This window comes from Petaurus breviceps, unplaced genomic scaffold, assembly GCF_028583685.1.
Source record: "Petaurus breviceps papuanus isolate PSGF00001 unplaced genomic scaffold, PetGlider_PUasm1.0 186, whole genome shotgun sequence".
Classification (NCBI taxonomy): Eukaryota; Metazoa; Chordata; class Mammalia; order Diprotodontia; family Petauridae; genus Petaurus; species Petaurus breviceps.
In genome coordinates, this window is record NW_027185798.1 from 21886354 (window position 1) to 21910054 (window position 23701).

The window sequence follows — 23701 nt, forward strand, 5'->3', positions numbered from 1 at the left end:
TAACCTGTAGATGCCTGTTTCAGGAAGGGTTGGGCAAAAGAGGTTTGACTGGCTTACTCTGTGCCCACAGGTCCAGAACATAAGCCTGCTGGAGGGTGAGACAGTGACCGTTGAAGGTATAGGAGGCCCCGAGCCATTGCCCCTGGCCAACCAATCATTCCTGCTCCCAGGCCAGGTCATTCGAAGCCCCACCAACCAGGTGGCCATGAGGTTCCAGAGTCTCCTGCCACCCTCAGGACCTGGAATTTTCCACTTCCGATACCAAGGTAGGACCCTTAGAGGGGGGTACTTGTCCCAGGGGCATGAGGTCATGCACCTACATGCAGGATTTCTCCACTCCCATCACGCCCTGGGGAGAAATGCTGGAGACAGTTCTTTGCAAACAGAGATGGGCTTGCCGGCTGAGCCACCATCTGGCTGGGGGGAGATGGCGTCAGTGCCCGTCTGGCACCCCCAGGATCTTCTCTCTGTCTGTTCCACTGAGCACTTGTCTGGAGGACAGGCTCCTTCTGGGTTTAGATGGCCCTCTGAGTATGTCCAGTTGGCACTTCTCAACTGCCAGTCTCTGCTTAGGACCACCACAGACAGTGGTGACTCCCTCCATCCCTTCAGTTGTAATTCATTCTGTGAGCCCCCACTGCCCTTGTCCTGTCTCTATACCACCCACCCTAAGTCTGCCTGACTTCCCCCATGGTTAACCAACACCCACCACTGGAAAGCTAACAAGGGTCCAGCCTATCACCTCTGAAAGATTGAGAGACAGGTGGAAATGCTTCCAAGAGGGGTCCCTTGACTTGAGCCGCCCCCATCCCAACTAGGCCATCCCTGCATGTAATCACCTGACACCCATTCAGTGAGCACTGGGCCCCTCCTTCACCCCTCTGAGTCAGCTGCATCAGGGTTAAATGATCAGGGGAGCTCTGAGGCACACTAATGGGGAGATAATTGGTGTGAGCAATTACCGGATCATTTAACATCATTAACGGCCACCTCCACAACCCGGAGAGGTGCCACAGCAGAGGGGGGCATCACTAGGCACTCGCTGCCAGGGTCACTGCTCCCCTGGGCTGAGACCAGGATGCATAAAGCTGCCCCAGTGGAACCAGGCCCTTGGAGCTCCCAGGTGTGGGGGAGGGGGGCAGAATTAGGGGAAGTTTCACCCCTCTCCTTTTCCAGGATAGACACAACAATGCCATCTCACACAAGGGCAATGAGAGCCCTTCAGGAGGACCCACAAGGCAGAACATATGGGAGGCCAGTGTGACCTGTGAAGAAGGAGGTGTGGGTGCCTAGGAGGTGGGGCCCCCAGGAGGGAGGGAGCAGGGGGCTCCGAGGAGCTATCTGTGTCGGGGCTGCTCTGCTCCTGCCTCCTTAATGGCACATCAATTCTCCACCAGCAGCGGGTATAATTTCACGCAGCTCTGACCTTCATTGTCCCTGCAAATTCCTTTGCACAAAACATGGAACTTTCCCTCTGTTTGCTCAGACAAAGGCAGTTGAATGGAACCCAGAGCTGCAAGCCCTTTGGGGGAAGAGGGGGCAGCACCAGCCTACGCTGTGCCTGTGTGTGTGTCAGGGGAAGGATGGGGGGCAGCCACTTGTCTTCCTTCTCTCTCCTCTTCAAAGCCCATCCCTCCAATAGCCCAAGTTGTGTTGTGTGTAGCATTTTTTTTGTCAATGATCAGCTCTTTCTGTAATGAGTGTAATTCCCCTAATTACAGACTGTAATTAGCCCTGATCCTGGAGATGGGAACAGGAGGAGCCTGGGGCCCACGCATTGGTATCGCTGTATGGCTGGCGATGCCAAGCTGCCTGGAGCCTGGGTGCCAACCTAAGGAGAGTGAATGGGACAGAGAGAAAATGAAGCAGCCCCCCTTCAGTATCCCCATTGGGAAGAAGCCTGAGCCCTATCCTCTGAGTGGACAGGAAAGAAAGCCAGTGTTCTAGGAAGACCCCTGCCCTAGGCACAAATGCCATTTTGCCTGGGCTGCCTAAAACAGATGGGCAGGATGCTACATCAGTCCCCAGGTTCTGACCCTCTGCTTCTCTTGGAGCCTGGGACACCCAGCTCTCTGCCTCTGCCCAATTTCTGGGCTGATGTAGTCTCCAAGGACTCTGTGCCCGCCCTTTCTCCTCAGCTACCAGCAGGCAAGAGAAGGAAGAGGCCACTTCCAGAGCCCACCTCCCTCTTCACCCCATACCTGGTATAAGACTCAGCCCCAGAGATATAAATGGGAAAATAACAACAGATTGTGGTGAAGTATTCCCTGGCGAGCCGCTACCATGGCAACAGGAGGCAAATTAGCAAGGGAATGGCACTTTACCCACCATGGGTACAGGGGACTTTGTTTGGCCCAAACTACGGGGCCTGGCTTCCTGCTCCTCCATTCCCATCTAGCTCCACCCACCCACCCAAGGAACCCCAGCACTGAGAAGGGCAGGGGAGACCTCAAACATGTCCCCAGGTCACTGCTTGATGCACCAGCCCCTCCCTACATCAGGTTGTACAAACAGGTCCCATCTTTGCCCCCAATTTCCTCCCTTCCTCTTCCCACTCACACCGTCCCCCCAAACCAAAGAGAAGAGGTGGGAAATTTGTGGCCTTGAGACCACATGTGGCCCTCTAAGTCCTTAAGCGTGGCCCTTTGTTCTGGATTTAATCAAAGGGCCGCAATTGAGGACCTAGAGGGCTACATGTGGCCTCAAGGCCACAGGTCCCCCATCCCTGGTCTAGACTTTCTTATTTCCCACACAGTCTTTGTTCAGACTCAATCTGTTGAGCCTTGGGGTCAATAAAGGCAGCTAGGTGGCACAGTAAGTATGGCACCAGGCCTGGAGTCAGGAAGACCTGAGTTCAAATCTGACCTCACACACTTATTAGCTGTGTGACCCTTGCCAAGTCACTTCACCCTGTTTGCCTCAGTTTCCTCATCTGTGAAATGAGCTGGAGAAGGAAGTGGCAAACCACTGCAGTATCTTTGCCAAGAAAACCTAAATGGGGTCACAGATAATTGGACAGAACTGAAAAAAGCTCAAACAACTGGGTCGACAAAGCTACAAAAGGGAGAGAAGCAACAGGGGGGAGTGCTGCTGAAATCTTACTCTCTCTTCAAACAATGCCCTAAGCACAGTCTGTGAGCACCCCCAAAGGAGCAGAGGTCAGGGTGTAGGAGACACCAACCAGGATAACTCAGCTCTCCTAGGGATGCATAGTTCTAGAGGTAGAGAGGACCTCAGCGGTCAAATCATCCGAGTCCTCCGTGGTACAGATGGGGAAACTGAAGCCCAGAGAAAAAAGTCCTACAGTTGCTAAATGGCAGAGGTAGGATCTGAACCCAGGTACCCTGAAGACTTTCCATTATCCCCACCATTTAGGTATAGAAACAGAGTACTTGGAGTTCTTAGGAAAAGCTGTCCTCTCTATATTCTCCCCTGCTGGGCCATGACGGAGCCCCACTGGGCCCTAGGTGGACGGAAGCTGGGTGACACTACTTGGCTGGAGTGGGTTCACTGGAGGAGGATTGGAAAATGGCAGCCGGGCTCCTAGGGCTGAGCAGATCTCAAGGCTGGACCACGCTGAAGACCCACATGTCCTATTGCCTCCTTCTCCAGAATGCCCTAGGTAAAAGGAGTGTCTGGTTAGAATGGTACAGAGAGAAAGATTCTATTGTAGCCAGTACAACAGAGACTAAATCTATCAGGACACCCAAAAGAAATCTAGTCCAGATTGTGGACTCCTGAGTCCCCCTGCAGGCTAAGCCCTCACACATGTCTCCGTCCCCTTAGGCCTGAACAGAGGCTCCAAAGTCAAATGAATAATAATAAAGGAATACACTAATAATTATTAATAAATTATAATAAATTGCTAATAGCATAACAGTAATAATACTTAATCTCATCAGTATTAACAATATACAGAGGCAGTTATTAAGGAACATGACAAAGTGGGCACTTAATTCTTTCTGTATCCCCAGAATTTAGCACACAGTACCTGGCACATAAGCAACTAAGCACTTAGTAAAGCTTTAAGTAGTAAATACATGTTAAGTGAGCACATAAATGCTTTATCTATCTATTGCCCAGTTTCTGATGGATACCCCAAATCATGCATCATCTGACTTCCCAACAGCCCTAGGAGATAGGGAGGGGTAAAGATTGTTCTCCCACTTTTATAAATGGAACTTGTTTCAGTCGTGTCTGACTCTTCATGACCACATTTGGGGTTTTCCCAACAAAGATACTGGAATGTTTTGCCATTTCCTTCTCCCATTAATTTGACAGATGGGGAAACTGAGGCAAAAGGGTTAAGTGACTTGCCCAAGGTCACACAGCTAGTAAGGCTCTGAGGTTGGATTTGAACTTAAGCCTTTCTGACTACAGGTCCAGCATTGTATGCACTATGGCATCACCTAGCTGCCCTTTTGACTTTTACAATCCACTAAAACCCCAAGACCTTTCTCCATTATCTAATGTTCCATCTTGTACTAATGAAATTGACTTTTTGCACCTGAATAAAAGGCTTTACATTTGTCTCCCTATTAAATTTCATCTTACTAGATTGAGTCCAACATTCTAACATGTTGAGATCTTTGGGGATTCTGATTTTGTCATGTGGCATATTAGCTGTCCCCACCAGCTTTGCACCATATGCAAATGTGATGAATATGCCATTTAGACCATTATTCAGTTCACTGATTAAAAATGGGGCAAAAGACAGGTTCCTGGGGGGCTCCACTAGAGACCTCCTTTCAAGTTGACATCAAGCACGAATAATGCTCTTTGCATCTGGCTGTTCAAATAGTTCCAAATTCTCCTAATTGAAGGAGAAAGGGAAGGAAACATGCATTTATTAAATGCCTACTATATGCCAGGCACTGTGCTAAGCACTTTGCAAATATGGTCCCATTTGATCCTCACAACAATCTTGGGAGATAGGTGCTATTGTGATCCCCATTTTGCAGTTGAGTAAACTGAGGCAATCAAAAGTCAAGGGACTCACCCAAGGTCGCACAGTAGGTGTCTGAGGTTACTTGAACTCAGCTCTTCCTGACTCCAGGTCCAGCGTTCTATCCACTCTGCCACCATTTCTGCCTAACTATGTTGCTTAGCACACACTTCCCTATGTCATCCATAAAAAGAGCATGAGAGAATTTTTTCCAAAATCAAACTCATTGCTAAAATTTAGTTAAACCAAATCTACAGAATTCCCTCAGTTTACTAGCCTGTCAAGAAAGGAAATGAAGATGGCATGACCTGTGTTCGACAAAGGAAACCATATTAGCTCTTCATGATGCTAGATACTAGATTTTCTAGGTGCTCAATAACTGTTCATTTAATAATATGACCTAGAATTTAACCAGGAATTGTCAGTCACTCAATCAACATTTATTTAGTGTCTATTCGGGAAGCTAGGTGGCACAGTGCCAAGCATGGAGTCAGAAAGACTTCCTGAATTCAAATCTTGCCTCAGACACTTACTAGCAAGTCACTTAACTCTGCTTGCCTCAGTTTCCTCCTCTGTCAAATGATCTGAAGAAGGAAATGGCAAACCCCACCAGTATCTCTGCCGTGAAAACCCCCAATGAGGTCACAAAGAATTGGACAACTGAACAATAAGTTCCTACTACGAACCAGATACTTGAATTGAAGCCAAACTCACTTGACTATAATTTGAACCATCCACTGTCTTCTATTTTTAGAAAATTGGGACAGTATTTTCCCTTCTCCAAGCCCTCAGTACGTTTCCCATTCTCCATAATTTTTCAAAATCACTGATAAAGGCTTAGCAATCACATTCCCCAGTACTTTCAATTCCCAGGGGTGTAGTTCATCTGGTCCTGATGGCTTGAACACATCAAATACAGCAAGGTGGTCCTTTATTATCTTCCTATTTTTGTTGGATCGTCTTCTTTTGTTCTGTCCTTTCCAATCCAAAGGTCGTTCTCCTTGGACGAAGAGCAGTAAACAGAGGCTAAATGAAAGCTGAACGTCCCGCCTTCTCGCCGTTGTCCATCGTCACCCAATCCACCTCTGAGCATCCCTCTTCTTTTTCTGAATATAGCTAAAAACACAAAATCCCTAAACCCCTTTTTATTGTCTCAGCCTTCCTTGGCCATTTCATCTCATTCTGAACTTTAGAACTCAATACTATTTTTACATGATTTTACCATGCCTTTTTATTTATCTTCCATTACCTCCCCTTGCTTCCGTCATCTATACTTGCTTTGCAAAAATATAAGTTGGTTGGTGAGTGTCTTTTGCATCCACCTTGGTCTCTTTAAGCTATTCCTCTTATTGGAATTGCTTCTCTTGTGCCTTCAAAATTCCCTCTTGAGAATTCTCCATCCCTCCTGGTTGACTGTTCATATGTTTTTCAGGTGTGTTCAATTCTTCACAACCCCATTTAGGGTTTTCTTGGTAAAGATACAGGAGTGGTTTGCTGTTTCCTTCTCCAGCTCATTCGACAGATGAGGAAACTGAGGCAAACTAACTTGCCCAGGATCACATAGTAATAAGTGTCTGAGGCTGGATTTGAACTCACAACCCACATCTACCCACAGCACCACCTGGCTGTCTCTGGATAGACTACCTCTATAGAATTTTGATACATGGGATCTTCTCTGTCTTTCATCTGAACATTTTGAAATCTGCTCTCCCAAAATCTTCCCTATCGCAAATTGTAAGATGAAGTGATGATTTCCCCAGAGGGTTCCTATTCCCAACAATCAGCTCCACTTGATTGATGAGTATCAGGTTTAAAAAATGTAGTTTCCTTTGTTAATTCTTTCACCTTTTTGAGGATGAAATTATCATTAAGGCAAATCTTAAAATTATCAACTGCTGGGGGTGGCTAGGTGGTGGAGTGAATAGAGCACCAGCGCTGGAGTCAGGAGGACCTGAGTTCAAAGCTAGCCTCAAACACTTAACACTAGCTGTGTGACCTTGGGCAAGTCACTTAACCCCAATCGCCCTGCCTTCCCCCCTCCAAAAAGCAAAAAAAAAATTTATCAACTGCTCTTATGGACAGAGAGTTCTAGCAGATGTCTAAACAACTGACAATTAACAACTGACTATGTTTTGTCTCTCCTTACCAAGTGATAATCTCTGTCTTACTTTGATATTTGTAGCTCCTGTGCTTAGTTGATCAGTAAAAGCATTTATCAGTCACCTACTCTGTTCCAGGCACTGTGCTAAGCACTGGGATTACAAATAAAGGCAAAAGACACCCTCTGCTTTCAAGGAATTTACAGTCTAATGGGGAGCCAATAGGTAAACAAGGTCGATACAGGAGAAATTGGAGGCAATCAATAAGAGGGAGGCACTAGCACTAAGGAGGATCAGGAAAGGCTTCTTGAAGAAGTTAGGCTTTTAGCTGAGACTTGAAGGAAGCCGAGAATCCAGGGGGCAGAGAGGAGGAGAGACAGTGTTTCCTGTATGGGAGGCAGCCAATGAAAATGCCCAAAGTCAGGAGACGGAGCATCTTGCTGAGGAACAGCAAGGAAGCTAGAGTCACTGGAGTGGAAGATGTGAGAAGCCTGGAGAGGTAGAAAGGGGCCAAGAAGATTTTATATTTGATCCTAAAGGCCATAGGGAGCCACTAGAGTTGATAAAATGTGGGGGGATGGGATGGTAATATGGTGAGACTTTAGGAATATTAATTTGACAGCTGATGAATCGAAAGATGTACCAGAGAGTGAACAGACTTTAGGCAGAGAGACCAACCGCCCAAGGGTACAATGATGAGCGTCTGCACCAGGATAGTCAGTTTCCTCAATGTCAGAGGAGAGAAGGGGCATATCGGAAAGATACTGAGCAAGTAGATAGGACAGAACTTGACAGCTAATGGGATATGAAAGGTAAGAGAGAGTGTAGGACAGCAGGTAAGTTTCAAGCTAGGGTAACTCAATCGTAATAAGAAAATTAGGAAGAGAGGAAGGTTTGAGGACAAAGATAAGCTCAGTTTGGGACGTGTTGGGTTTAAGATGTCTGAAGGACATACAATTCAGCATGTCTGAAAGCCAGTTGGAGACCAAAGACTGGAGATCAAGAGAGACTAGGGCTAGACAAATAAATTTGAGAATTAGCTGCATAAAAGTGAATTCACAGGAACTGAATTCACCAAGTAAAATTGTGGAAGGGGGAGAAGGACAGAGCCTTCACATCTCTGGTTAACAGAAGTAACCTGTATGAAGATCCAGCAAAGGGGACAAAAGAGTGGTCAACAAGGAGGAGAAGAACCAGGAGAGAGATAGCGAAGGGTGTCCTGAAAACTTAGAGAGAAGAGGGCATCAAGGAGAAGAAGTGACCAATAATGCCAAAGGCTATGGAGGAGTCAAGAAGGATGGGAATTGAGAAAGGTCACTGTATTTGGTGATTAACAGATCGTTAGTAAGTAACTCTGGAGAGTTTCCATTGAATGATAAGGTCAGAAGTCAGACTATGCCAAGTACAGAGGAGAGTGAAAGGAAAGGAAGATCATTATTAATTGGCACAGTGCCTGGCACATAGTGAGCATTTAATAAATGCTCATCATTCACTCATGGGATAAGACTAGCTAGAATTTATGTAGCATGTTAGGGTTTGCAAAGCTCCTTATAAATATCTCATTTGATCCTCCCAATAACCCTGGGAGGTAGGTGTTCTTATTATCCTAATTGGAGAAACTGAGGCAGTCAGAGGTTAAGTCTATTGCCCAGGACAGGAATTGATATGAGGTCTTCTGGAAGGGACCTCCAAAGGCCATCTAGTCCAACCCCCTCATTTTACAAATGAGGAAACTGAGGTGGTGATTTGCCCAAGATCATATATATAGTGTCAGAGATGAGATTACAACCCAGGTCCTTTGACTCCAAAGACAGTTCCCTTTCTACTATACCATGCTCACTACTATATCATATCACTCACATAACAGATCTGTGATTTTTTAAAAACCATATCCTTCATGTGCTTCTTCTTTTCTGCCCCAGTGGTCTGGTGACAATACATTCCACCATGCTTCCCATCACCCTTGTTCTTGGGTTTCCACACGTGGGTGTATCTTCCTAAGACAGGGTTGTCCCAAAAGTCTTAGTACAGTTTAAAACTTTAATAAGCTATAAAAAAGCTAATCATAAGCTTTAATAGCATAAAACTACATTGAGACTTTTGGGACACCCTGTACAGAATGCTACCTCGTCTTTTTCTGTCTTGGTTTATTTGTTTGTTTTTAAATAAAGCCCTCCAGAGCCATTCTCAAGACTTGGTGATAGCTACTATCTCAAGTTTGATTCCTTTCATGAGGGTCATTAATTCACTTTACTTGTTACCCACACTTTTCATGTTTGGAATGTATATACATATATAAATGTAAATGTGAAGACATCTTCATGCTTTCCCCTCAATGACTCCACCCCTCAGGACTGCCTCCCACTTCCTCTCCATCCCAGGACACCCATTGATAATAGAATCCATACAGTAAATAGCAAAGCATTCTGCATTCTGGCTCAATTCCTGTAAAGGGATCTTGAAATATCCATCATTGAAGCCCTACTCCCCCAAGTTAACAGAGCTACAGAAAACTCTGCCCAGCTCCCAGATAGTTCTTCAGCTTCTGCCAAGAATCTAGTTAGGGAACACTGCATCTCAACCCCATTCTTTCTGAATATGGCCCCATCCCTTTGCCTCTACCTGGTCCCTTTCATCCTTGCCCCAAAGACAGCCCAGTCCCAGGATTGAGGGGGGGACCTTAACTGTTCCATAGGATTTGCTGCCACCAGCTGGTCAGAATCGGCATGACAGTTCATCACAGGGCAACTTTTCCCAGCCCCAGACTCCCCAAAGACTGGTCAGATGCTAGAAAAATTAAGCTGAGCTGAAAAAACAGAGAGGTCATCTGTTTTACAGATGAGGAAGTTAAGAGACTTGCCCAAGGTTACCAAGCTATGAAGGGGCAGAGCTGGAATCCTGCCCATCCTAGGCCTCTTTTTATTGAACCCATGCAACCTCTCTCAAATAAACCTAATAAATAAATAAATAAGCTCATTTGCGCATCAGTTGTTCCTTTTTTGGTCTCAGGGAAAGACTGGGCCTCTCCCCTCATAAACAGGGTTTGGGTTATCATAAATGCAAAGGTGGTCATTCTATTTTTTAAAAATTAAAATAAGACAAACATTTTATTGATAGGTTAAAAAAAAAAACCACTGTAGGGGCGGCTACATGGCACAGTGAATAGAGCACTGGCCCTGGAATCAGGAGAACCTGAGTTCAAATCCGGTCTCAGACACTTAACACAAAAACTAGCCATGTGACCTTGGGCAAGTCGCTTAACCCCAATTGCCCTCCAAAAAAAAAAAAGGCAGAAAAAAAAAACACAAAAAACCACTGCTATTACTTCCCATTGTCCTTCCTACCCCCACCCCTCAGGTAGACCCTCTCTTGTAACGAAGTAATTAAACATAACAAACAAACCTAAATCAAGTCTGACAATGTATGCCTCGCTCCTGGTCCATAGTCTCCACCTCTCTGCCTAGAAAAAGAAGTCCATCTTGTTCTTAATATATTTTTATTTATTTCATTAAATATTTCCCAACAACATGTAAAAAAAATTTAACTTTTTTTTTTTTAATTTTGAGCTCCAAATTCTCTCCCTCCGCCCCACCCCTCCCCCATCCCTTGAGAAAGCAAGCAATATGCTATGTGGATACATGTGAAGTCATGCAAAACCTATTTCCATATTTACCATGTTTCATCCTGTTCTTAAAAGAAATTCACAATGCTCACCCATTTATAAACCTCATAACTGAGCAGGTTCGCTGAGGGAATTCTAAATGTTTAACTTGAATTTTTCCATGCTACAAAATCAGCCTTTTTTTTTCTTATTTTGTCTCCACAGTTAATAATTATAACAATGAAGCCTTATTTTCTCTCTGCTGGGTTTTTTTTTTATCTTTCCAAACTGTTATCCCATTCTATTCTCTTAATAGATCCCTGTAAGAAAGGGAGGGAGAGTTAAATTATCCCCATTTCACAGATGGAAAAGTAGAGAGCCAGGTTAAGTGACTTGTCCTGGGTCAAACAGCAAGTTAGGAGTAATTGAGACTCTTAATCCCTCCTGAGTTCTTTCCACCAGATCCTGCTCCAAAAAGTATCGCTGTTACTCTCTAACATAGAATAAAAGAGGCTTGCTTGGCCCCTCCAGGTGACTTTCCCTATAGCAGTATGCCACAGTATGGCAGAGTAGTCTGATCTGTCCCTCTGTCCCCTGACAATTGTCATCCCCCAGCCCCAAACTCACCTTCTTCCTTTTCTCCTTCAGCTTACCTGCTGAGCTGCAGCTTTCCCCAGCACCCAGCCTACGGGGATGTGGCTGTCACCAGTCTTCACCCGGGTGGCAAAGCCCGCTTCCACTGCACAACTGGCTACCAGCTGCAAGGCTCCAGGGTCCTTACTTGTCTCAATGCCACCCGGCCCTTCTGGGACTCCCGGGAGCCCACCTGCATAGGTGAGTGACACTCCAGGGGCCAGGGCCTATTGGGCTGGGGACCTCATCCCTGCTCTCTTTTCTGGGGGGGAGGAGCTTATGCCCTTCCCTGACTCATTCCAAAGCCCTTAACCTGTGACATCAGTGGAGAAGCCAGGAAAGTAGCCACACTTTAGAAAGGAAGAGCAAGGAACCTTTGGGACTTTTCTGAGGCCAATCCATAGAGAGGGTCTAGTCTACTCTATTTGTAAAGACATTAAACCATCCTTGACTCACAGGCACTAAAGATGTTTCTCTAGCGATGGGAATGGGCCTGCACCCCCTTAGTCTTCCTACACACCTTCATTGGACAAATGACAGATCTAGGATTTTGCCAATGTTGGGGGACTCCTTGGAAGGAGTCTCCCAATGGAGAACAGTACTCTGTCACTTAGAGTCTTAGGGACTTGTCTAGGGCACTAAGAGGTTAAGTGACTTGCCCAGGGTCACACAGTCCCCATGAACCCAGGTCTTTCTGATTCTGTGACCAGCTGTCCATTGCCTCTCAGACATCATAATAGCTCACATTCATTGAATGCTTTATGGTACAAATGCTTTACAAACATCTTCCCTCTCAATCCTCACACCAACTCAGTGATGTAAGCAGGCAGGAAGTATGAATGTTCCCATTTTACAGATGAGGAAACAGAGAAGCCCACTGAGAAGAAATAAATGACCTTTCTGAGATGGGCAAGTTAGTTAATGGATTAGCTGATTTTACAATCTCACAGGAAAGCTAGAACAGATTAAAAGACAGAATAGATTATCATCACCTTTGGCATCTCACGTTTGGAAAGCAATTTGGAGTTTTCCCACGTATCTGTGAGATAACCAACCAATCAGTAAACATGTATTATGTTTGTTGTGTCATGTTGTTATGTCAATATGTTGTGACATGTGCCAGGGGAACAAAAAGAGGAAGACATCCCTGCCCTCAGGGAGCTTACACGCTAATGGAGGAGACAACATACAGAAAAATATATACAAAGCAGATATATAAAGGATAAATAGGAAATAATTAACATCGGGAAACATTCAAATTAAGAGGAATCGGGAAAGGTATCCTACAGAAGGTGGGGTTTTAGTTCAGACTTAAAGGAAGCCGGGGGAGATCAGTAGTCAGAGCAGAGGAGGGAGATCATTCCAGCATGGAAAGAATGCCCAGAGCCAAGAGACAGAAGCTAGGAGGTCGGTGTCACTGGATCACGATGGGGAGTAAGGTATAAGAAGATTGGAAAGGCAGGAGGGGGATAGATCATGAAGGGCTTGGGATGACAAACAGGCCATTTTGTAATTGATCCTGGTGGCAATAGGGAGCCACTGGAGTTTATTGAGGGAGGATGGAGGGGTGACATGATCAAACCTTCCTTTTATTAAAATCTCCTTAGTGGCTAATGGAGGATGGTTTGGAGTGGGAAGACACTTGGGTCAGGCAGACCCACCAGCAGGATACTACAGTAGTCCAGACATGAGGTGACAATGGGCTGCTTCAGCTGCATCAGTGAGAGTGAGGTGTGGTGTAGAGACCTTGCAGAGGTGAAAATCTGCAGGCTTTGATATGGGGGATGAGAGACAGTGAGGAGCCCAGAATGACCCCTAGGTTATCAGCCTGAAGGACTGGGGACAATGGCATTGCCCTTGACAAGAATAGGGAAAGTAGATTTAGGGGTAGAGTGGGGATTAGTTTTGGACGTGTTGAATTTAAAACATCTCCTGCACATCCATTTTAAGATGTCTGAAAGGCAGCTGGAGGTCCGGAGAAGATGGGGCAGAAAAAGTAGATCTAAGAGTCATTAGCATAGAGATGGTAATTAAATCCATGGGAGCTGAAGAGACTGCCGAGTGAGGAAGGAGAGAAGCAAAGCCAGCCAGGATTATCCCCACTTTAGAGATGAAGAAACTCAAGTTCAGAAGTGACTTGCCCCCCTACATCACCAAACTAATATATTATGGAGCCTAAAGTGGTCTCAGGTTCCCAAGCCAGGGCTCTTTCCCCTGGACCAGCCCCCAGAAAAATGTAGAAGCAGAGGACCATATTCATAGTAAGGACAAAAATTCTTCCTGGGCTTCGAAGCAGTTCTGGTGACATCATGAAGCATGATAGGGTGCTGGAGGATGACTGGTATCCATCCCCTCCACAGAACAGGAGTCCTGGGGGGGGGGGGGGCTGTTCGGAAGGGAAGAGGAAGAGCGTGGAAGATAGGAGGAGAGAAGTGTTTTATTTTGTTTTTAAAACTTTTCAATTATCAAGCATTTTTCTCTATTCCATCTCATCTAGCCCCTACTGGGGAAAAAAAAAAAGAAAAAGAAATACAAACTCCTCGCATCATAGAAGCACAGTCAGACATATCCCCACGTTGACCACCTCCAAAACTGTCTCATTCCATGTATGAATCCATCACTGTTCTGTCCTAAGGTGGGCAGCACTCTTCCTCATGAGGCTTCTGGAGTCACGGGCAGCCACTGAGTCAATCAGAGACTTCTTTCAGAAGGGTCCCTGTTATAGTCGAAACTATCCTGATTCTGCTCACTTAACTCTGCATCAATTCATACAACTCCCCCCCCTTTTTCCTCTGACACCATCATCTTCCTCATTTCTTACAGCACCATAATTTCTTACAGCACCTTCCACTAATGTGTCATAATTTATTCAGCCGTTTCCCAATTAAGGGGCACTCCCATCGTGCCCAGCTCTTTACCACTACAAAAAGAGCCACTTTAAATATATTCATACCTATAGGACCTTTTCCTTTTCCTGTGACCTCTCTTTTTAATTAGTCAATGTATTTTTAGTTTTCAACATTCATTTCCACAAGATTTGAATTCCAAATTTTCTCCCCATCTCTCCCCTGTCCTACCCTAAGACAGTGTGTGTTCTGATCAGCCTTTCTCCCAATCTGCCCTCCCTTCTATCACCGCCCCTTTCTCTTATCCCTTTCCCTTCTATTAAGATTTTTTGTGATCTCTTGGGGGCATGAGCAGAGCCCTGGTACTGCTGGGTCAAAGGGTAGGTGCAGCTCAGTAGCTTTGGAGGCTTAGTTCAAAATTCCTTTCTAGAGTGGCTGGAGCAATTCACAGGTGACTTCAGATACTCAAGACAGCAGAGGAAGGATCCGGAACCTGAGTGGAGGCAGGGAGGGCGGAAAGGAGGGCATAGGAAGGACAGGAAGAGGACCCCATAACTGGCATGGAAGACAGACGGAGACAGAAGCAAACAGTTGAGTGAAAGAGTTAGATCTTGCTTTTATTTCAGAAGTAGTTAGCAGAGACCTGTGGAGTAAGAGCTACAAACTTTAGACTCACAGGGCCTGGGTTCGGATCCTGCCTTTAATACTTAATACCTTTGCACAAATCACGTCAGCCCCTGGGTCCTCGGTTTCCCTATCTGTAAAGTAAAGGGATGGATTCTGAGTCGATTCCAGCCCTAGACCTGTGATCCCACGCCGCCGTGCTGGCTGCCTATTTAATTGAGCCTGGGCTTCCCCCTGCCCGGCAGCTGCCTGCGGAGGGGTGATCCGGAACGCCACGACCGGCCGCATCGTGTCCCCCGGCTTCCCTGGGAACTACAGCAACAACCTCACCTGTCACTGGCTGCTGGAAGCTCCGAGGGGGCAACGCTTGCACCTGCACTTCGAGAAGGTCTCCCTGGCAGAGGATGATGACAGGTAACGAACCGCTCCCGACTCTACTCTCAGTTCAGGTGCCCGGCCCCTCGAGTTTTCATCTTCTCCTCATCACCCTTTTGTTTTTTCACTCCCTTCATTTCTGAACCTATCCCTTCCCCAGCCCCGAGGGCCATCCCTCCCTCACGAAACGGACTGAAAGGGAACGAGGGCAAAAGGAAAAAAGGGCATTTCAGCAAAAGCAACATCAACCACGACCCAGGGAAAGAGTCCAGGCTCCAGAAGCGCTGGACCTGGGTTCAAATCCCACCTCTGTCATTGTCTGCAGAATCTGGGGCCTCGGTTTCTCCACCTATCAATAAGGCTGAAGTAGGCCATCTTTGAAGTCTCTTCCAGCCTGAGCTCTATAATCCTATGAGCTGTACCTAGAGTGTATATAATATTCCACAGCCATGGTCCCCCACCCTCTGCCTTTTTCTCAGATCTCTGAGACAAAGCTTGGTTGTTATCATTACTCAAATGGAATTCCTCCCTGCCCTAAAGGAGCTTATGGAGGGAAACATTACACAGTTAAGTAAATAAAAATATATGTGAGGCAAACACAAGGTAATCTCAGAGAAGGGGGCAATCCCGGAAGGCTTCACAGAAGAGGTGGCCTTAAAGAAGCTGAGGGTGCTGGGAAGTTGTAAACACTGATGTAAGAGCCCAGTGGTTGGCCCAGCTGCCTTGTCAGACCTCACTGAGTTCCCAGGAGCAGCCCCCAGACCAAGGGAGAGAAGCTAGCTCTGTCCCAGTACCCCTGTGGCTAAAGGGCCTGGGTACAGGGCCTTCAGGGCCCTCTGTGGAAAGAGGCAGGGATGAAAAAACCACTTGATCCTGATCCCCTCAGCTGTTAGGGCCTCCCCAAAACACTGCCCCATAATTCGTAAAGTGTGACTCACTGTGTAAGCCTGAGGGCAGCCTTTTTGTCTCCCTGGAATCTAGCACAGTGCCAGTATATAGTAGGTGCTTAATGCATGCTCGTTGGTTGGTTGGTTGGTTGACTGATTGATTGCTGGGGGGTGGGGGTCCCCAGACTCATCATCCGGAATGGAGATACAGTAGAGGCTCCCCCCGTGTATGACTCCTATGAGGTTGAGTATCTGCCCATCGAGGGCTTGCTCAGCGCCGGCCGTCATTTCTTCGTGGAGCTCACCACAGACAGCAGCGGGGCAGCAGCAGGCGTGGCACTGCGCTATGAGGGTGAGCCAGGCTTCCCCACCGCCAAGGGCCCCACAGCTTTGCTTTTTCCCTTGAGGCAAACTCTTCTTTCTACCAACTGGCAGCCTCTGCCACTCACTGTCATTCACCGTCTTTCTGTCTCCCTATCTCCCCACCTCTGATCATCTAATTCCTGCTTTCTGTCTACCCCACCTCCGTGACCACTGACCCAGCGCGCTCCTCTCTCCTCTCTCTCTCTCTCTCTCTCTCTCTGTCTGTCTCTCTCATCTTCCTTTTTCTCTCCCATCTCCTTTCTATCTCTCTCTTCTCTCTCATATCTCTTCCTCCCTCTCTCATCTCTCTGTCTCTGTCTCTCTGTCTCTCTTCCTCTCTTCATCTCCTTTTTTCTCTCCTATCTCTCTCCTTTCTCCCTCTCTCATCTCTTTCTCTCCCTCTCTCTGCCTCTCTCTCTCTCTCTCTGTCTCTCTCTCTCTCTCCCTCTCCTCTCTGTCTCTGTCTCTCTCTGTCTCTCTCTCTCTGTCTCTCTGTCTCTGTCTCTGTCTGTCTGTCTCTGTCTCTGTCTCTCTCTCTCTCTCTCTCTCTCTCTCTCTCTCTCTCTCTCTCTCTCTCTCTGTCTCTGTCTCTCTCTCTCTCCCTCTCTGATTGCTAGCCTCCATGTTTCACGTAGCCCCCTCCCACCACCTAAGGCCCAATTTGGGATTTTGGTGGCCATCTTTAGTCAGCTACCTAGATCCCCAAGACCCTCTAGTCACAAGGGATGGTTTTCCAATAGTTCCAAGGGCTTAAACTCAGACCTCAGAAAGAGCCAAGGAGATTTTCCTATATTATCTTGCCATCTCAAGGCCTCCTCTGACATGGGATATCCTGCCTTGATCCATGAAGGTCCAAAGGACTTCACTCTCCCTATCCCGCCCACTTCTAGCCCAGCAGGACCCAGACTCTTAGGCTATAGGATGAGAGATAGAGACAATAACAGAGACAGCTGGTGAGGGACACCCCTGTGGCCACTCCCAGGGGCCAGGGGACAGGAGGGCAGAGAGGGCAATGGGAGCCAGCCCCTGTCTCCTGAGGCAGCCCCCGTGGCTTGCAGCCTTCCAACAGGGCCACTGTTATGAGCCCTTCGTGAAATACGGCAACTTCAGCAGCAGCAGCGCCGCCTCCTACCCCGTGGGCACCACTGTGGAGTTCAGCTGCGACCCTGGCTACACGCTGGAACAGGGATCCATCATCATCGAGTGCGTTGACCCCCACGACCCACAGTGGAATGAGACTGAGCCTGCCTGTCGAGGTCAGCAATGGAGGGAAGGCTGGGAAGCCACAGACAGGGACTGCCAAGAGAGCACAGCTGTGGGTGGGCACCCTGGGTGCTGGGGAGAGAGAGGGCAAGGAAAAGGAGGTGAATAAGCAGGGCAGGGGGAGATGTAACACTAGGCATGGGGGGCAGGATAATAGATGCCTGGTGGGGCTGAGCCTGAAGGATGGGGGCATCGAAGGTGACCACAAAAAAGGGGCTTCCTGATCCCTCTTTGGAAGCCCAAAGGGGGCAAGCAGAAGAGTAGGGAGGCCTAAGCCTCAGCCCCCCGCTCCTCTCCACCAAGCCGTGTGCAGTGGGGAGATCACAGATTCCGCTGGCGTGGTGCTCTCGCCCAACTGGCCGGAGCCCTATGGCAAAGGGCAGGACTGCATCTGGGGTCTGCACGTGGAGGAGGATAAACGGATCATGTTGGACATCAGAGTGTGAGTGGGCTCTGAAGGTGGGACTGGGGGAAGGGGAATGGAGGGCTCCCCCAAGCCCAAAGAGGACCAGAAAAGAACAGAGAGGAAAGGTCTGGCTTGACCAGAAGAGACAAAAATATTCCTGAGGATGCAGAGGAAAAACCTGGATTCAAATCCCACCTTTCACACTTAGACCTTGGGCAAGTCACTTAACCACCACCTCCACCTGGCCTCAGTTTCCTCTTCAGTATAATGAGAGATTTAGATTAGATGCAGCCTCTGAAGTCTCTCAAAATGTATGAGCTTACAAGTCACTTATACTTCCCTGGACCTCAGTTTCCTTATCTGTAAAAAGAGGTGGTGGACTAGTCTGAGGTCCCTTCTCACTCTAGGCCTGTAATTCCTAAGCCCCATCTTCTCCTCTTGCCCAGTGCATTTCCTTGGCTCTGCCCTCAGTACTGACAGACCCACTTATCCTCCCCCCACCCCATCCCACCCCTTCACCCTGGAATAGGCTTCGGATTGGCCAAGGGGATGTGCTGACTTTCTATGACGGGGACGACCTAACTGCCCGGGTGCTGGGGCAATACTCAGGAACCCATAGACACTTCAAGTTGTTTACCTCCATGGCGGATGTCACCATCCAGTTCCAGTCGGATCCCGGGGCCTCTGCTGTGGGCTACCAGCAGGGGTTTGTCGTCCACTTCTTTGGTGAGCCCACCTCCCCACCCCACTCTCACCCCCACTGAGAGGCAGCCAGCCAGCCCATGGGATCAGGGAGGGCTTCCTGAAGGAAGGAGACAACTGAAAAGGGAGGGGGAGAGGGAAGACAGAAATGGGACAAGCTCGTGCCCAGAAAGAGAAGGCGCCCAAGGAGAGATGCCAAGTTCTGAAAGGGTGTTATTGACAAGTAAATGACCTTCTGCTCTCCATCTCCCCTGAGTACCCACTAAGAAAACAATGTAGGTCAGTTATCAGAAAGAACCAATTCAGAGACACATGGCCTCGCACATTGTTTCATATGCTTGGAGCTGGAAGAGACCGCATGTGCCATCAGTCCAAACCCCCATTTTACAAATGAGGCAACTGTGACCTAGGAAGGCCAAGTGATTTGCCTGAAGTAGCCCAGGGAGTAAGAAGGGTGGCATTCAAAGCCAGGTCCTCAGACTGCAGCAGCAGCAGGTCTGATGTGCTAATGATGCCATCTTATAAGGCTTTAGGATTTACCTGAAATCTCACAGGTAATTAGTGATGGAGCCAGGACTTGAACCCAAGTTCCCTGACTCCAAAAGCAAGGCTCCTTGGAGGAGCATTCCCATACGGGAACATTCCTGCAAATGTTGGTCAATTGATGGGAAAATGGCAAGACCATAATGAAAGAGGGGACTGGGCATTGGAGAAAGAGTCTGGGGACTTGGTTCTAGGCATAGTTTGATTGCTAACCATCTGTGTGGCCTTGGACAAGTCACCTCCCCCTAGTGGACTCCAACTACCTCATCTCTGAAGTGCAGCTTTAATATTCCAGGGACAGGCCTCGAGATAAAAGGGCCAAGCTGAGGATAGGGGGTGGGCCAGTGGGGCAGGGGCCAGGACTAAAGGAAGATGGCAGCATGTCTTTCAGAATGATCTTTCAAAAGGTCTTTAACAATAGATGAGACATAATTGCAACCTTATTCCTTACACACACACACACACACACACACACACACACACACACACACACACACCAATATCTAGTAAGCTACAGGCTCTAGAGGCAAGGATGTGACTAAGGTGACCGGGGGAGGGAGGGGGAGAAAGAGAGAGAAGAGGAAGGAGAGAGAGAAAAAAAGAAAGAGGAGAAGAGAGAGGAAGTGAAAGAGAATTTTTATTGTGTATGTGAGAGAGGGAGAAGAAGAGAGAGAGAATGAAAAAGTGAGGGGGAGAGAAAGAGAGAAAGAAGAGAGAAAAAAGAAAGAGGAGAGGAGTGAGAGAGTATGTGTGTGTGTGTGTGAAAGAGAAAGGGAGAGAGAATGAAAAAGAGAGGAAAGAAAGAGAGGAGAGGGAGAGAGAAAGAAGAGAGGAAAGAATGTGTGTGAAAAAGAGAGGGGGAGAGAGGGAGAGGGAGAGGGAGAGGGAGAGAGAGAATTTTTATTGTGTATGTGAGAGAGGGAGAAGAAGAGAGAGAGAAAGAAGAGAGGGGGAGAGAAGGAGGGAAAGAAGAAGAGAGAAAGAAAGAGGAGGAGAGAGAGAGAGTATGATGGGGCAATGCAGTACACTGGAAAGAGGTCTGGCTTTGCATTCAGATTATCTGGGTTCAAATCTCACTTCTGATGCTAAATACTTATGTGACTTTGGTTAAGTTATTTAAGCTACCTGGGTCTCAATTTCCCCATTTGTAAAGTGATGGGGTTGGATTAAGATGGCTTCTGATGTCTCTTCCAACTCTAGATAGATAATCTAAGGAAAGGTAATGGAGAAGCATGAAGGCTACTAGAACCCTAGATAAAGGTTGCCAACAGAGGCAAAGGCTGGAAAAGAGGGGCATGTGGGCAGCCTTTAGGGCAAGGAGGAGGGAGGCCCCAAGCATCTTCCAGACTGCACTGATGCCTGGGAAAGTCTGGGACCGCCTTCATTGTCCCCCTGCTTCCCCCATGGCCTGAGCCCTGACATCCCTGTGTCTCCAGAGGTGCCCCGCAATGACACATGCCCAGAGCTGCCTGAGATCCCCAATGGCTGGAAAAACCCATCTCAGCCCGAGCTGGTCCATGGCACTGTGGTCACCTTCCAGTGCTACCCAGGCTTTGAAGTAGCTGGAGCCAACACCCTCATGTGTCAATGGGACCTCACCTGGAGTGAAGACCTGCCCACATGTCAGAGGGGTGAGTGAACGCACCCTCTCTGCCCCCACGCTGAGCCAGTCCTAAATCAGAAGCAGTTAGGCAGATACAAAGGGGGTAGAAATACAATCACAAAGAGGCAGAGGGAAGCAAGGACATGAGGGAAAGAATTGAAGAGCCAAGCTACTGATCAATCAATAAACATTTATTATACACCTGCAATATTCCTGCCAGGCACTGTGCAGTATCCCTGGGGATACTAAAAGAAACGAAAGGGAGTCCTGCCCTCCAGAAGCTCACAATCTAGCCCTGGGCACAAGGTCTAGGATGGCCGAAAAGCTCCGTGCTTGACTGTCAAACGGACCATGCTCATTTCCTCCCGTCCGCCTTTGCTCCAGCTGTGCCCCCTGCCTGGGATGCCCTCCCCTCTTTTCCATTTAGCTAAATCCTATTCCTCTTTCAAAGTCAAGTTCAAATCCCGCCTCCACCCCCAACGAGCCTCCCCTGATGAGCGCAATGATCTCTCCCTCTCCCTCCACCAACACTATCTGTACCACTCACACGCCAGCCTTTATACTAGCTATGTGTGTATCTCATTCCTCAACCTCTCAACTGGATTTTAAGACCTTTACAAATAGGGATCTGCTCTCCTGTCTTATTCCTCTGTGCTTTAGTCATCATAATGCCTAGAACAGCCCTTATTTACATTGTAAGTGCTCAATAACATCCAGACAGAAAGGAAAGGCAGCCGGAGTCTGGGAATGTGCATCGCTGTACATCTGTGGAAGGGGGCAGAGAGCAAAGAGAGCTGGAGGAGGGCAGGACCAGACAGGAGACGTACACAGGCCATGCCCATCCTCAGCCTCAGCTTGTTCTGCCTCCCCCAATCCCCAGTGACTTCGTGCCACGACCCAGGGGATGTGGATCACAGCCGTCGGCTCATTTCCAGCCCCAAGTTTCCGGTGGGTGCCACCGTGCAGTACATCTGTGACAAGGGTTATGTGCTGACAGGCAGTGCCACTCTCAGCTGCCACGACCGCCAGGCAGGCAGCCCTAAGTGGAGTGACCGAGCCCCCAAATGCCTCTGTAAGTGCCAAGCTTGTACTGGCTACAGGGATGGGAAGGAATGGGGTTTTAAGGGAGGAATATGTCTACCCACACACATGTCCTATTCGGGGTAGGGGACAAAGGAGAAAGAATGGGGTCCCCCCCTTCGATAAGAAGTTCAAGTCCTGGGAGCCAGGTGGGGGGAGTGCTGTCTCCAAACCCTAGAAACCATAGCTGGGTTGGCAAGAGGCTCTGCCCAGTGATCACTCCCAGTGCCCTCACTGGACTCTGGCTGACTTTGCAGTGGAACAGCACAAGCCATGCCACGGGCCTGGGACCCCTGAAAATGGAGCCCGCAGTCCTGAAAAGCGGCTGTACCCTCCGGGCGCCACCCTCCACTTCTCCTGCGCCCCTGGCTATGTGCTACAGGGAGAGGCCAGCATTAAGTGCATGGCCGGACATCCTTCACAGTGGAGCGACCAGCCACCCACCTGCAAGGCTAGTGAGTCTCCTCAGCACGCCTTCCATCTCCACTTCTTGGCTGACTCTCTCTTCCCCTCCCCTCAGCGCCACACAACATGAAGACCGCAAACAATCTCTTCGTTATCAGCATCCCATGATAATGCGTGGCTCGCTTCCAGACAATGTCCTCCTGGGCAGAGTTCTGCCTGGCAGGCCTGCCCTTTTCTCCTTTGGCCCTTCCCTAGTCTAATTGGCCTCAATTCAACTGGAAAATCTATTCGGGCTCTATTTGGGTGAACCCCATCCCTGTCCCCCAGATCTCCCGATCCTTGCCATGACCCTGGGCTCTAACTAGATCACTGCTCTCTCTTCCTTCTTTCCTTCCCAATTCTCATCCCAGCCTCTCTGGAGTTCTACAGTGGTCGAAGCTTGGATGGTGAGCCCCCCACTCCTTGGTTTCTATCGACACACACACCCCACACACATTACTCTTGCATGTAGGGTCTATGCTATCCCTGGTACTTAAAGCTTGCCCTTGCTAGTTATTGGGGGGAGGGAACCTTATGAAGCACTTATGGAGTAAGAGAAGGGAGAAGAAGGTGGAGGGGACACAGTGGAAGAAGTCATCCATTATTAAACCACCTCATCCAGAAATAGTAATTGGGTGAAAAGGAAGGCCCAGGGCACTCATTCAGGAAGGCAATGGGACTGGCACTGATGTCAACAGCAAAAGCCAGAGTGATGCAGAATGGAAAGAAAGGAGGTGGTAAAGACAGGAAGCAACCATTGGGAGACAAGAGGCCCAGATTTCATGGACCACCCCACTAAGACCCTATCCTTTGTGCCTATAGTTGCCAAGGCCCCTACTGCCACAAACTCTCTGGATGCCGCTCATGTGGCAGCCGCCGTCTTCCTGCCTCTGGTGGCTATGGCATTGTTGATGGGAGGCATTTACCTCTACTTCTCTAAGTAAGTGTACCTGCCATTGCCCTCAAGACAATTCCAAAGTCCCAATGATGATACTCACCCATCCCTCTGTCCCACAGGGTCCAAGGGAAAAGTCCACTGCAGCTGCCTCTGGCTCAGCCCCGTCCCTACGACCACATCACCGTGGAATCTGCTTTTGACAATCCTACCTACGAGACTGGAGTAAGTTCCCTAATTGAGCCTGTGTTGCCCTCCTACCCAACAGTCCTTGTCACTGGCTCCTGACAAGCATCTTTTCCTGAGGGGGAACCACTCTGTCCCAAAGATCCCTTTCCCCAGGAGGGTGGGGGTGGGCCAGGGTCTGCTGGGTGGTTTCCAACTCCCAGCAG

At 48.2% G+C, this 23701-nt stretch overlaps 1 protein-coding gene across 2 annotated transcripts in view; it reads left to right on the forward strand.

Annotated features, from left to right (window-relative positions):
- The window catches only part of SEZ6 (seizure related 6 homolog), a 77348-nt gene that overhangs the window by 50985 nt on the left and 2662 nt on the right, over nt 1-23701 (forward strand). For both annotated transcript variants that reach the window (XM_069089773.1, XM_069089775.1), the window contains exons 4-16: nt 71-266; nt 11294-11479; nt 14994-15162; nt 16196-16362; nt 17432-17629; nt 17940-18078; nt 18572-18768; nt 20724-20918; nt 21771-21962; nt 22228-22425; nt 22786-22821; nt 23237-23354; nt 23432-23534. In XM_069089773.1, coding sequence (XP_068945874.1) covers nt 71-266; nt 11294-11479; nt 14994-15162; nt 16196-16362; nt 17432-17629; nt 17940-18078; nt 18572-18768; nt 20724-20918; nt 21771-21962; nt 22228-22425; nt 22786-22821; nt 23237-23354; nt 23432-23534 — 2094 coding nt within the window. The remainder of the gene's footprint in view (nt 1-70; nt 267-11293; nt 11480-14993; nt 15163-16195; nt 16363-17431; nt 17630-17939; nt 18079-18571; nt 18769-20723; nt 20919-21770; nt 21963-22227; nt 22426-22785; nt 22822-23236; nt 23355-23431; nt 23535-23701) is intronic.